The sequence below is a fragment of the Ammospiza caudacuta genome, chromosome 24 (genome assembly GCF_027887145.1).
Source record: "Ammospiza caudacuta isolate bAmmCau1 chromosome 24, bAmmCau1.pri, whole genome shotgun sequence".
Lineage (NCBI taxonomy): Eukaryota > Metazoa > Chordata > Aves > Passeriformes > Passerellidae > Ammospiza > Ammospiza caudacuta.
Genome location: NC_080616.1, coordinates 5,565,715 through 5,577,724, shown reverse-complemented (window position 1 = coordinate 5,577,724; position 12,010 = coordinate 5,565,715). Strand labels below are relative to the sequence as shown.

The following is a 12,010-nucleotide window of genomic DNA, read 5'->3' as shown; positions in this document are numbered from 1 at the left end:
CTGCTGCTGCTCTCAGCTGTCCCCGAGGAGCAGCAGGCTGTGGGGGAGTGCTGCCTTTGCCATTTGGGAACATCCAGGCGTTTTCCTTGGCGCTGGTGGCGGCTTGGGATGCTGGGGGAGAAGGGGCCGGGCTGGGCTGGGCTGGTTGTCACCCTTGGGGACAGCTCTGAGCCTGTCCCCAGCCTGGCTGGGTGGTGGCAGGAGCCTCTTGGCCCTGCCTGAGGAAAATCAGCTGGAGAAGCAGCAGCGGGGCTGGAAAATCCAGAAGGGGATGAGCAGGATCTGCTGGGATCCTGCTGCTGTTTGGGGGCTGTGGCCTCCCCATGGCCCAAAATCTGGAATGGGAAGGGATGGGTTGAGATTTAAAATATGGAATGGAATGGGAAGGGATTAAACTTCCCCTTGTGCCCTAAAATCTGGAATGGGATGGGCTGGGAAGGGATGAAACTTCCCCGTGGCTTAAAATGTGGAATTGGATGGGGTGGGAAGGAATGAGACTTCCCTCTGTGCCCTAAAATGTAAAATGGAATGGGATGGGATGGGATGAGACTTTCCCCTGTGCCTTAAAACATGGAATAGGATGGGGTGGGAAGGGATGAGACTTAAAATCTAGAATGAGATGGGATGGGAATGGATTAAACTTCCCCCTGTGCCTAAAAATATGGAATGGGATTGGGTGGGAATTGATAAGACTTTGCTCTGTGCCCTAAAATGTAAAATGGGATGGGATGGGATGGGATGGGATGGGATGGGATGGGATGGGATGGGATGGGATGGGATGGGACTTCCCCTCATGCCCTAAAATCTGGAATTGGATATGGTGGGAAGGGATGAGACTTTTCCCTGGTGCCCTAAAATATGGAATGGGATGGGATGGAAAGGGATGAAACTTCCCCCTGTGCCCTAAAATATGGAATGAGATGGGGTGGGAGGGATGAGACTTAAAATCTGGAATGGGGTGAGGTGGGAATTGATGAAACTTCCCCCTATGCCTAAAATCTGGGATGGGATGGGATGGGAATGGATGAGACTTCTCCCCACGTTTGTGCAAATATTCCAAAGAGCTGCAGAGCCTTGTCTGGAGCCTCTGGGCGGGCTGGGGGTGGATCAATAATTAACAATCCTCACAACTGAGCAGGATTTCTCAGCCTGGGGCCGTGCTGGGAGGTCGTGGCAACCAGATCCTCTCCTTGTGTGTCCGTCTGCAATATGAGGAGGGGGTTTGGGTGTCAGGAACGGTTCAGGCTGGGTGGCAGCAGCAGCAAAACCACCCCTGGGAGAGCCTGGCATGGCAAGGGCATTGCCAAAAAGCCCAAAACTGCCCTCCAAGTCCCGGTTTTCCTGCAAGATGTCCTGATTTGGGCTAAAATGGGATTTTTCCAGCTGTGGGGACATGGAGCAGGGGCTTTGAAGTCCATAAGAACCAAGTCCCAGCACCAAGCAGCAGAGACTGGCTGTGCTGATGTGAAAGCCCAAAGGAATAAAGATATTTTTGGATTCGGCCCTGTGTTTTACAGCTGTCCACGCTGAGAAATGAATCTGTGTCCATTGCTGGGGTTGGTAAGCGGTGGCTGTTCCAAAATAGCCTCTGCTCTGTGCCAGGAAAATGCCTCAGCTCTGGAATTGCAGGAATATCCTGGGAAAACACGAGAAAACAGAGCTTGTGCAGCAGCACAGGATTGGTTTGTGGCCACCCCTCACAGCTCCTGAAATCAGAAATCCCAGAGCTGGAATTCAGTGGGTTCCAGCCTGGGATCCCTCCTTGCTTCCCTCAGTTTTTAAATTTTTTTTTTTTTTTCCCATGCAAATTTGGTTTTTTCCATGCAGACCCCGTGCCTGCCCAGCCCATGAAAGCCTCTTTCAGGAAAACTCGGAAAGGGCCTGAGGGGATTTGTCTGAAAAGGTGAATTTTGCTCGGTTGGAGCTGTTGGATCCAGAAGCCCTGAGGGCATCTTGGCTCCCAAAATCTTTCCAGCTCCACTTTTAGTTTGTTTTCATCTCCCTGGGGAAGGGAGTTGGTTGTTTCTTTTAGCTTTGACCTTGTGCAGCTCTGGCTGAAAAGAGATTCAGAGTTCCACTTTGTAACAATTTCTAGTAAATTTTCTTTTAATTTTAAAGAAAGAAAGCAATTTAAGTAATTGGAGACAGCTCATCATTCAACTTAGGCAATATTTTATATAAGAACTTTCACAGAAATAATATTAAAGATCTTCAGCTCAGGCAAATTCACCAGCAGAACAAAATTTATTAAAAAAAGTGAAATGAGAACTGAAAGATATTTATTTCTTTTTTAATTCTATTTGTTTCTTTTTAAATTCTATTTATTTATTTCTTATTCTATTTATTTCTTTTTAATTATTTTTAATATTTTATTTTTTAATTCTGTTTATTTCTGCAGAAGATCATTCAAGATTGGGAAGCCCATGTCACAAATAATTTGCCTGAAGGATTTAAGGGAGTTGGGATTTTCTTTTCACCTGGACTTTGTGCAGCTCTGGCTGAAAAGAAATTCAAAGTTCCACTTTGTAACAATTTCTAATAAATTTTCTAAAGAAAAAAAAGAAATTTAAGCAATTTGAGACAACTAATCATTTAACTTAATATTTTGTGTAAGAACTTTCACAGAAATTATATTAAGGAATATTAATGATGTTCAGCTCAGGCAAATTCACCAGCAGAACTAAATTTATTTAAAAAAAAAAAAGTGAATTGAGAACTGAAATTGTTTATTTCTGCAGAAGGCCATTCAAGATTTGGAAGTCCGTATCACAAATAATTTGCCTGAAGGCTTTAGGAGAGTTTGGGTTTTCTTTTCCCCTGGACTTTGTGCAGCTCCGGCCGTGCCCTCCATGGGAGGAATCTCGGGGTTTGGAGCTCTTACCTCTCAAATTGCTGCCTCTGTTTCCATAGAGACTCTATAAATAGAATAAAATTAAAATTGTTATTTCCCCCAAGAAGCCATTCAGCACGGGAGATTTATTCTATATTTCCAAGGAAGAGCCTCAAAGGATGGAGATTTGCGTTGCGAGTGGCTCAGGGAAGGGTGAAAAGCTTTTCCTGCAGAGTTTGGGGGCACAGGATCCCTTTGCTGGTTCCTCCAGGTGTGCTGGGTTTGGGTTTGTCTGGGATTTTTAGGGGAAGGAGCTCGATCTGCCTGGCCCTGAGCTCTGCCTGCAGCTCCTGGAACATCTCAGCTGTCCCAAAATCCCAACTTTGTGCCACTGGGGATGCTCTGAGCCCTTGGGAAATGCTGGGGTTTGGGATTTGGAAATGCTGGGGTTTGGGACTTGGAAATGCTGGGAGTTGGGATTTGGAAATGCTGGGAGTTGGGATTTGGAAATGCTGGGGTTTGGGATTTGGAAATGCTGGGGTTTGGGATTTGGAAATGCTGGGGTTTGGGATTTGGAAATGCTGGGGTTTGGGATTTGGAAATGCTGGGAGTTGCTGCTCCCCACTTCTCCTCACACAGGGGATGTGGAGGGCACGGGGCCAAAATTTCCTGGGATGCAAATCTGGGTGTTCCAGGGGAACCTTGGATTTCCAGTGGAACCCTGGCCTCAAATCTAGGTATTCCAATGGAATCCTGGATTTCTAGTGGCCGCAGGGAAACCTGGCCTCAAATCTGGGTATTCCAGGCCAAAATCTCCTGGGATGCCAATCTGGGTGTTCCAGGGGAACCCAGGATTTCCAGTTGAACCTCGGGATTCCAGTGGAACCCTGGCCTCAAATCTAGGTATTCCAATGGAATCCTGGATTTCTAGTGGCTGCAGGGAAACCTGGCCTCGAATCTGGGTATTCCAGGCCAAAATCTCCTGGGATGCAAATCTGGGTGTTCCAAGGGAACCCAGGATTTCCAGTGGCTGTAGGGAGCCTTGGATTTCCAGTGGAACCCCAAATTTCCACTGGAACCCTGGCCTTAAATCTGGGTGTTTCAGTTTCAGAACCCTGGATTTCCAGTGGAACCCCAAATTTCCAGTGGAACCCCAAATTTCCATGGGAACCCCAAATTTCCAGGGGCTGCAGGGAACCCCCGATTTCCAGGGGAACCCTGGCCTTAAATCTGGGTGTTGCAATGGAATCCTGGTGAGATTCCAGTGGAATCCCAGATTTCCAGAACCCTGGTGAGATTCCAGTGGAATCCCAGATTTCCAGTGGCTGAAAGGAACCCTGGATTTCCAGGGGAACCCCAGATTTCCAGAGGAACCCTGGCCTCAAATGTGGGTGTTCCAGTGGAACACTGAATTTCTAATGGCTGTAGGGAACCCTGGATTTCCAGTGGAACCCCGAATTTCCAGTGGAAGCCTGGACTCAAATCCGGGTGTTCCAATGGAATCCTGGTGAGATTCCAGTGGAATCCCAGATTTCCAGTGGCTGCAGGGAAGAATCCTGGCCTCAAATCTGAATGTTCCTTTAGAACCCTGGATTTCCAGGGGCTGCAGGGAACCCCCGATTTCCAGGGGAACCCCAAATTTCCAGTGGAACCCTGGCCTTAAATCTGGGCATTCCAATGGAATCCTGGATTTCCAGGGGCTGCAGGGAACCCTGGATTTCCAATGGAACCCCGAATTTCCAGTGGAAGCCTGGACTCAAATCCGGGTGTTCCAATGGAATCCTGGTGAGATTCCAGTGGAATCCCAGATTTCCAGTGGCTGCAGGGAAGAACCCTGGCCTCAAATCTGGGTGTTCCAGCAGCACCCCAGATTTCCAGTGCTTGCAGGGAAGATCCCTGGCCAGGTTCCAGTGGAACCCTGGATTTCCAGGACCCTGGCCAGGCTGCCCTGGCTGTAATCAGGAGCAGGATCTGTTCCACCATCCATATTCATGATTCCGTGGCCAGCTGCCGCCCTGAGTCCCTGGGATTGTTTGCTGGGAATGTGGGATGCAGCCCCTGGAAAGGGAGAGCTGGGAATGCTCAGGGCATTCCCCATCCCCTGCTGGAAACCAGTGGCTGCCCAGTTTGTATTTATGTGTTATTATGTATTATTTTATATATAATTATATCTCATTTAAATAATATCTTATTTTTATATTATTACATATTGTTTTAATATAATAAACATTATAAAATTTTAAGTATTTTAAATATTTATGTATATTATTATATACTTTATAATAGTTTTATATTTATAAACCCAGTTTGGACTGGGTTTAATGGCACAGGGCTGGTTCATGGAAAATGTCACAGGAAAAAAACCCTGATCCTTGCTAGAGCTTGGGGGCTCTTAGTACATGGCTGAGGCCACTAATACTTAGTATTTCCAATATTTCCATTAATATTTAGTAATTCCAAGTACCATTATTTAGTATTTCCAATACTTCCACTAATACTTAGTATTTCCACTAAAACTTCATCTTTCCAAATGCTAATATTTAGTATTTCTGATAATTCCACTAATTCTTAGTATTACCAATACTTCCATTAATATTTAGTATTTCCAAGTACTAATACCTAGTATTTCCAATATTTACCCATTCCCTTGATTAAGAGCACCCATTCCCTCAATTAACACCCTCAATTAACAGCACCCATTCCCTTGATTTACAAACAGCACCCATTCTCTCAATTAACAGTACTCATTCTCTCAATTAATTAACAGGACCCATTCCCTCAATTAACAGGACCCATTCCTTCAATTAATTAACAGCACCAATTCCCTTGATTAACAGCACCCATTCCCTCAACTAACAAACAGCGCCCATTCCCTAAATTAATTAACAGCACTGATTCCCTTGATTAACAGTGCCCATTCCCTCAATTAATACCTTCAATAACAGTGCCCATTCCCTCAATTAACAGCACCCATTCCCTCTATTAACAACCTCAATTAACAGCACCCATTCCCTCCATTAATTAACAGCACCCATTTCCTTGATTAACAGCGCCTATTCTCTTGATTAGCAGCGATCATTCCTTCAATGAACAGCACCCATTTCCTCTATTAACACCCTCAATGAACAGCACCCATTCCCTAAATTAACAGTGCCCCTTCCCTCAATTAATACCCTCAATGAACAACACCCATTCCCTCAATTAACAAAGAGCACACATTCCCTCAATTAACAGCACCCATTCCCTCAATTAATTAACAGCCCCCACTCCCTTGATTAACAGCACCCATTCCCTCAATTAACAAACAGCGCCCATTCCCTTGATTAATTAATAGCACCCATTCCCTCAATGAACACCCTCAATTGACAGCACCCATTCCCTCGATTAACACCCTCAATTAACAGCACCCATTCTCTAAATTAACAAACAGCGTCCATTCCTTCAGTTAACAGCACCCATTCCTTCAATGAACAGCGCCCATTCCCTCGATTAACACCCTCAATTAACAGCACCCATTCCCTCAATTAATTAACAGCCCCCACTCCCTTGATTAACAGCACCCATTCCCTCAATTAACAAACAGCGCCCATTCCCTTGATTAATTAATAGCACCCATTCCCTCAATGAACACCCTCAATTAACAGCGCCCATTCCCTGAATTGACAGCACCCATTCCCTCGATTAACACCCTCAATTGACAGCACCCATTCCCTCGATTAACACCCTCAATTAACAGCACCCGTTCCCTCAATTAATTAACAGCCCCCACTCCCTTGATTAACAGCACCCATTCCCTCAATTAACAACAGCGCCCATTCCCTTGATTAATTAATAGCACCCATTCCCTCAATGAACACCCTCAATTAACAGCGTCCATTCCTTCAATTAACAGCACCCATTCCTTCAATGAACAGCGCCCATTCCCTCGATTAACACCCTCAATTAACAGCACCCATTCTCTAAATTAACAAACAGCGTCCATTCCTTCAGTTAACAGCACCCATTCCTTCACTGAACAGCCCCCATTCCCTCAATTAACACCCTCAATGAACAGCCCCCATTCCCTCAATTAACCCCCTCAATTAACCCCCTCAATTCCCCCTCTTTCCCCCACAGAAAATCCAGCAGCTCTCCGAGGGCTCCATGTTCAGCCACGGCCTCAAGCACCTGTTCCACAGCCGGCGGCGCTCGCGGGAGCGCGACCAGCAGGGCTCGCAGGAGCCGGCCACCCCGGGCCCACCGACAGCCACCACCTCGTGCACACCCCACGGCGTGGCCTCGGACCACGAGTCCCCGGACGAGAAGGAGCGCTCCCCGGAGATGCACCGCGTGTCCTACGCCGTGTCCCTGCACGACCTGCCCGCCCGGCCCACGGCCTTCAACCGCGTGCTGCAGCAGATCCGCTCGCGGCCCTCCATCAAGCGCGGCACCAGCCTGCACGGCGCCGGCCGCCGCGCCAAGAGCGGCTCGCTGGAGCCCCAGAAGGGCAGCCCCCACCTGGGCCGCAAGGCCCCCCAGGACAGCGGCCTCACGGCCATCCTGCACCAGCACCAGGGCAGGCCCAGGTCGTCCTCCACCACGGACACGGCCATCCTGCTGGCTGAGGGAGGGGCTGTCTACCTGCTGGCTGAGGATGGTGAGGGGCTGGCGGATAAGGTAGGAATGGGGCGTCTTGGAGGGGTTGTGTTGGAGGAAAGGGGGGGGTCTGGAGAGGTTTTGGGGCTCTGCACAGATCCCTGGTGGGGTGCAGGCAGTGGGGTCAGGCTTTGCTGCTGCAGCGAGGGGCTGGCAGATAAGGTAGGGATGGAGCGCTTTGGAGGGGTTGTGCTGGAGGAAAGGGGTGTCTGGAGGGGTTTTGGGGGTCTGTACAAGTCCCTGGTGGGGTGCAGACATAGCAGGGTCAGGCTTTGCTCCCAGGTCCTTGTCCACCACGGACACGGCCATCCTGCTGGCTGAGGGAGGGGCTGTCTACCTGCTGGCTGAGGATGGTGAGGGGCTGGCGGATAAGGTAGGGATGGGGCGTCTTGGAGGGGTTGTGTTGGAGGAAAGGAGGGTTTGGAGGGGGTTTGGGGGTCTGGAGGCATTTTGGGGGTCTGTACAAGTCCGTGGTGGGGTGCACACAATGGGGTCGGGCTTTGCTCCCACAGCGAGGGGCTGGCAGATAAGGTAGGGATGGGGCATCTTGGAGGGGTTGTGCTGGAGGAAAGGAGGGTTTGGAGGGGGTTTGGGGGTCTGGAGCAGTTTTGGGGCTCTGATCAAATCCCTGATGAGGTGCACGTAGTGGGGTCCGGCTTTGCTCCTTTGGCGAAGGGCTGGCAGATAAGGTAGGGATGGGGCGTCTTGGAGGGGTTGTGCTGGAGGAAAGGGGAGTCTGGAGGGGGCTGTCTCAGAGGAGAGGAGGGTCTGGAGGGGTTTTGGGGGTCTGGAGGGGTTTTGGGGCTCTGATCAAATCCCTGGTGTGGAGCAGGTAGTGGTGCCAGGCTTTGCTCCCAGTGACAGCGTAAGGGGACATCACCTTGGTCTGTACCTCAGGAGGCTCAGGTTGGACATGAGCAGGAATTTCCTCATGGAAAGGGCTGGAAGGGGCTGCCCAGGGGGGTTTGGAGCGCTCATCCCTGGAGGTGTCACCTGGAGGTGGCGCTGAGTGCTCAGGGTGGGTATTGGGCACAGCCTGGACTCAGTGATGCCACAGGGATTTTCCAGCCTCAGTGATTCTGGGATTCTGTGCCTGCACCTGGATTATGGAGCATGAGAACAGAGTGGGGCACCCCAAAATTCCCTTGGCATGAGGCTGTCCCTCAGGGCAGTGCTGGTGGCACCAGACAGTGGTGGCAGCCCTTGTGGAGCCTGGAGCTGCTGGAATATTGAGGCTTTTCATGGGGAGCTGAAGGCAGGGACACAATTCCCAGGGTGGGATTTGAGGGGTTAAAAAGGCCCTGGCACGACCCTGTTCCCGTGGGATGGGAGGATCCAAAGGCACCTCCAGGCTCAGCTGGCAGCTGCGATTTGGTCCCATCCCAAGATCCCAAGTGATTTTGAAACCAGTCTGTGCCAGGCTGATGGGCAGGATGGGGTTTCCATCTAGTGTTTAGTGCCATTAATTATGCAGCAGCCCAATTAGCACCTGCTGAGTTCAAGGGACAGGCGCTGAGAGGTGCTCTGGGAGCTGGGGGGGATTTTCCCTCTTGGCTTCTCCCCTTGACCTTGGGAGCTTGGGGGATTCCACACCCTGAAATGGCTCTCAGGGAAATGAAGATCCTTCTTTTTGTGCTTTTAATTCAATCCTTCTTTTTGTGTTTTTAACTCAATCCTTCTTTTTGTGTTTTTAACTCAATCCTTCCTTTTGTGCTTTTAACTCAATCCTTCCTTTTGTGCTTTTAATTCAATCCTTCCTTTTTTAATTAATTCACCTGAGAGCACCAGCAGTGAGCTGGGAAAGCTCAGCACAGTGAGGTGGCCAGGCAGGCTCTGACAGGGACACGGGAATGTGGTCCCAAGGATAAAATTGTCACTGTGTCATCAGCTTTCCAAAAATCTCCTCTCCCCAAATCAGGACACCCCAATCCTTCCCTGCTCCTCCCTTCTGGAATGTCCCAAGTGATGAGGAGCATCAGGTTGTTCATTTGAGCATCTGCAGCCAAATTTTCTTCCTCTTGGCCTCCTCTGGGGCATGGCCCGTGTCCCTGCCTTGCCAGGACCCCAATCCCACTGGAATTATGGCCAAAACCTCAATCCCACTGGGACAGAAGCATCCAGAGCAGATCCCTGTCCCCTCCCAGAGCAGCCCAGAAAGGGGATGAATAATTAACTGCATATGACACAAAGAGTAATAAGGAGAGAGACAACACCTTTGTGAGGCAGTGGAAAAATAACTTATTTAGAGAAACACGAGCCCTGTGATATTCCCGAGCCGGATTGGTTTTCCAGGAGCCCTCAGGAGCCTCCTGCCTGCAGCAAAGCAGCTCCTTTTCCTCAGGGATGGGCTCCAGAGGGGGGTTGGCACCATCCCTGCCTTGTCCCCAAGGATGTGGCACCTCCTCCCTGTTCCCCATCCCTTTGGGAGCCCCATGGGATGCTCGGGGATCCTGGGAAAGAGCCATTCCCACCTCCCCACACACAAATTTCATGCTGAATTTTCCACCCGTTCCATGAGGAGCAGATGCTGGAGGGTCCCTCGTGGGATCGCTCAGTCTCAGCAAGTGCTTTTTGAACAGCTATTGGGGATTTTTTTTTTTTTCTTCCCTTTTAATTTTTCTTGTTCAATTAATTAAGCTCCTGCAGTTTTTCACCCCGTGGACCTTACACAAAATTCCTCCTCCCTGTAGCCCCTGATTCTCCCCAGGAGCAGCCTGTGGTGACAGGGGACATCCAGAGGGGCTCAGTGGGACCATGGGACAGTGACAGGGGACATCCAGAGGGGCTCAGTGGGACCATGGGACAGTGACAGGGGACATCCAGAGGGGCTCAGTGGGACCATGGCACAGTGACAGGGGACATCCAGAGGGGCTCAGTGGGACCATGGAACAGTGACAGGGGACATCCAGAGGGGCTCAGTGGGACCATGGAACAGTGACAGGGGACATCCAGGGGGGCTCAAGGGGCTCAGTGGGACCATGGCACAGTGACAGGGGACATCCAGAGGGGCTCAGTGGGACCATGGCACAGTGACAGGGGACATCCAGTGTCGGTGCCAGTGCTCGCCGCGAGGCCGTGCTGCCGGCCCGTGTGACAGTGGCAGTGTCGGTGTCGGTTCCGGTGCCCGCCGCGAGGCCGTGCTGCCGGCCCGTGTGCCGGTGCCAGTGTCGGTGTCGGTGTCGGCCCGGGGGAGGCGGCGGCAGGGCGGGCACACACGGCAGCGCGCTGCGAGCTTTCTGCTGATCTCCCTAATCCCCTGCTGGTGACCCGCCAGGCACAGGGGCGGGCACTCGGGAATTAGCGAGGCCCCGGTGCCGGCAGCAGCGGCCGGGGGTGCCCCCGGTGCCCCGGGGCTCAGCCGGTGCCGGTGCTGGCGGGGCGCGTCGGCCCCGGGGCGCGGCCGGAGCTGGAGCGGGGCGGCCGCGGGGTGCTGTGCCTGGCGCTGCCCGGGAGCTGCACGGACTGCGGGGACTGCGGCATGGTGCACGTGCAGGTGGGCACCGGGGGCACCGGGGTGGGGAATGGGCCGGGGGGAGCGGCGGCCGTTAGAGGGCGGCGTTACCGGTGACCGTCCGTCCGTCCGTCCTTCTCTCCATCTGTCTGTCCGTCCGTCCGTCCCTCCTTCTCGCCATCCGTCCCTCCCTCTCTCCGTCTGTCCCTCTCTCCATCCATCTGTCCGTCCGTCCCTCCCTCTCTCCATCTGTCCGTCCGTCCCTCTCTCCGTCCGCGCTCCCCGCCTCCTTCTCCCCGCGTCCCTTAGGACTGCACCCGTCACCAGCGTCCCCAGTGTCACCAGAGTGTCCCCAGCGCGGGTCCTCACCCCGGTCCGGACCCGCCGAGTGTCCCCCCCCGGCAGCGAGGGCCCGGACCCCTCCGTGTCCCTCCACAAGTGACAGCGCCAGCTGCCGCCGCTGTCCCCGCTCCGTGCCCCTCCCCTGGCAGCTGCTTCTCCTGTGAGGCACCGGGGGCACAGGGGCCTCCTGCCCCACCTCAGACCGGCTCTGAGCTCTGAGCCCCCCGTTTTTAATTAATTAAGCTCCTGCAGTTCTGCCTTCCCCTTCCCTGCGCTGGGTTTTCACCCTGCCAAAGCCTGGCACACAAAGTTCCTCCCCCCTGCACCCCCTAGTTTCCCCCAGGAGCAGCCTGTGGTGACAGGGGACATCCAGAGGGGCTCAGTGGGACCATGGGACAGTGACAGGGGACATCCAGAGGGGCTCAGTGGGACCGTGGGACAGTGACAGGGGACATCCAGAGGGGCTCAGTGGGACCATGGGACAGTCTGGGAGTTTGGTGCTGGCTGCCAGTTCTGCCTGGGCTTTGTGGTTCACCCCAAAAGCAGCACTGCCAAGCACCTGGGGTTCCCACACTGGGGACAAACCTTCCTTTTATGGGATCACAACCCAAAAGTGCCATTTTCTGCTCCAAACTCCTCTCTCTGTGCCCCTGTCCCCATCCTAGCAGAGTGACCACAGTGTCCTGGGGGGTGACCTGTCCCTGCAGCCCCAGCCCTGCCTCAAGGGCAGCAGCCCTCGGGACACAGGGCAG

The 12,010-nt window shown here is 52.3% G+C and overlaps 1 protein-coding gene across 1 annotated transcript in view; it reads left to right on the top strand.

The window, feature by feature from the left end:
• The window catches only part of TMCC2 (transmembrane and coiled-coil domain family 2), a 33,591-nt gene that overhangs the window by 6,927 nt on the left and 14,654 nt on the right, over positions 1-12,010 (top strand). Inside the window, exon 2 of the mRNA XM_058819324.1 lies at positions 6,947-7,486. Within this exon, the coding sequence (XP_058675307.1) occupies positions 6,947-7,486 (540 nt within the window). The remainder of the gene's footprint in view (positions 1-6,946; positions 7,487-12,010) is intronic.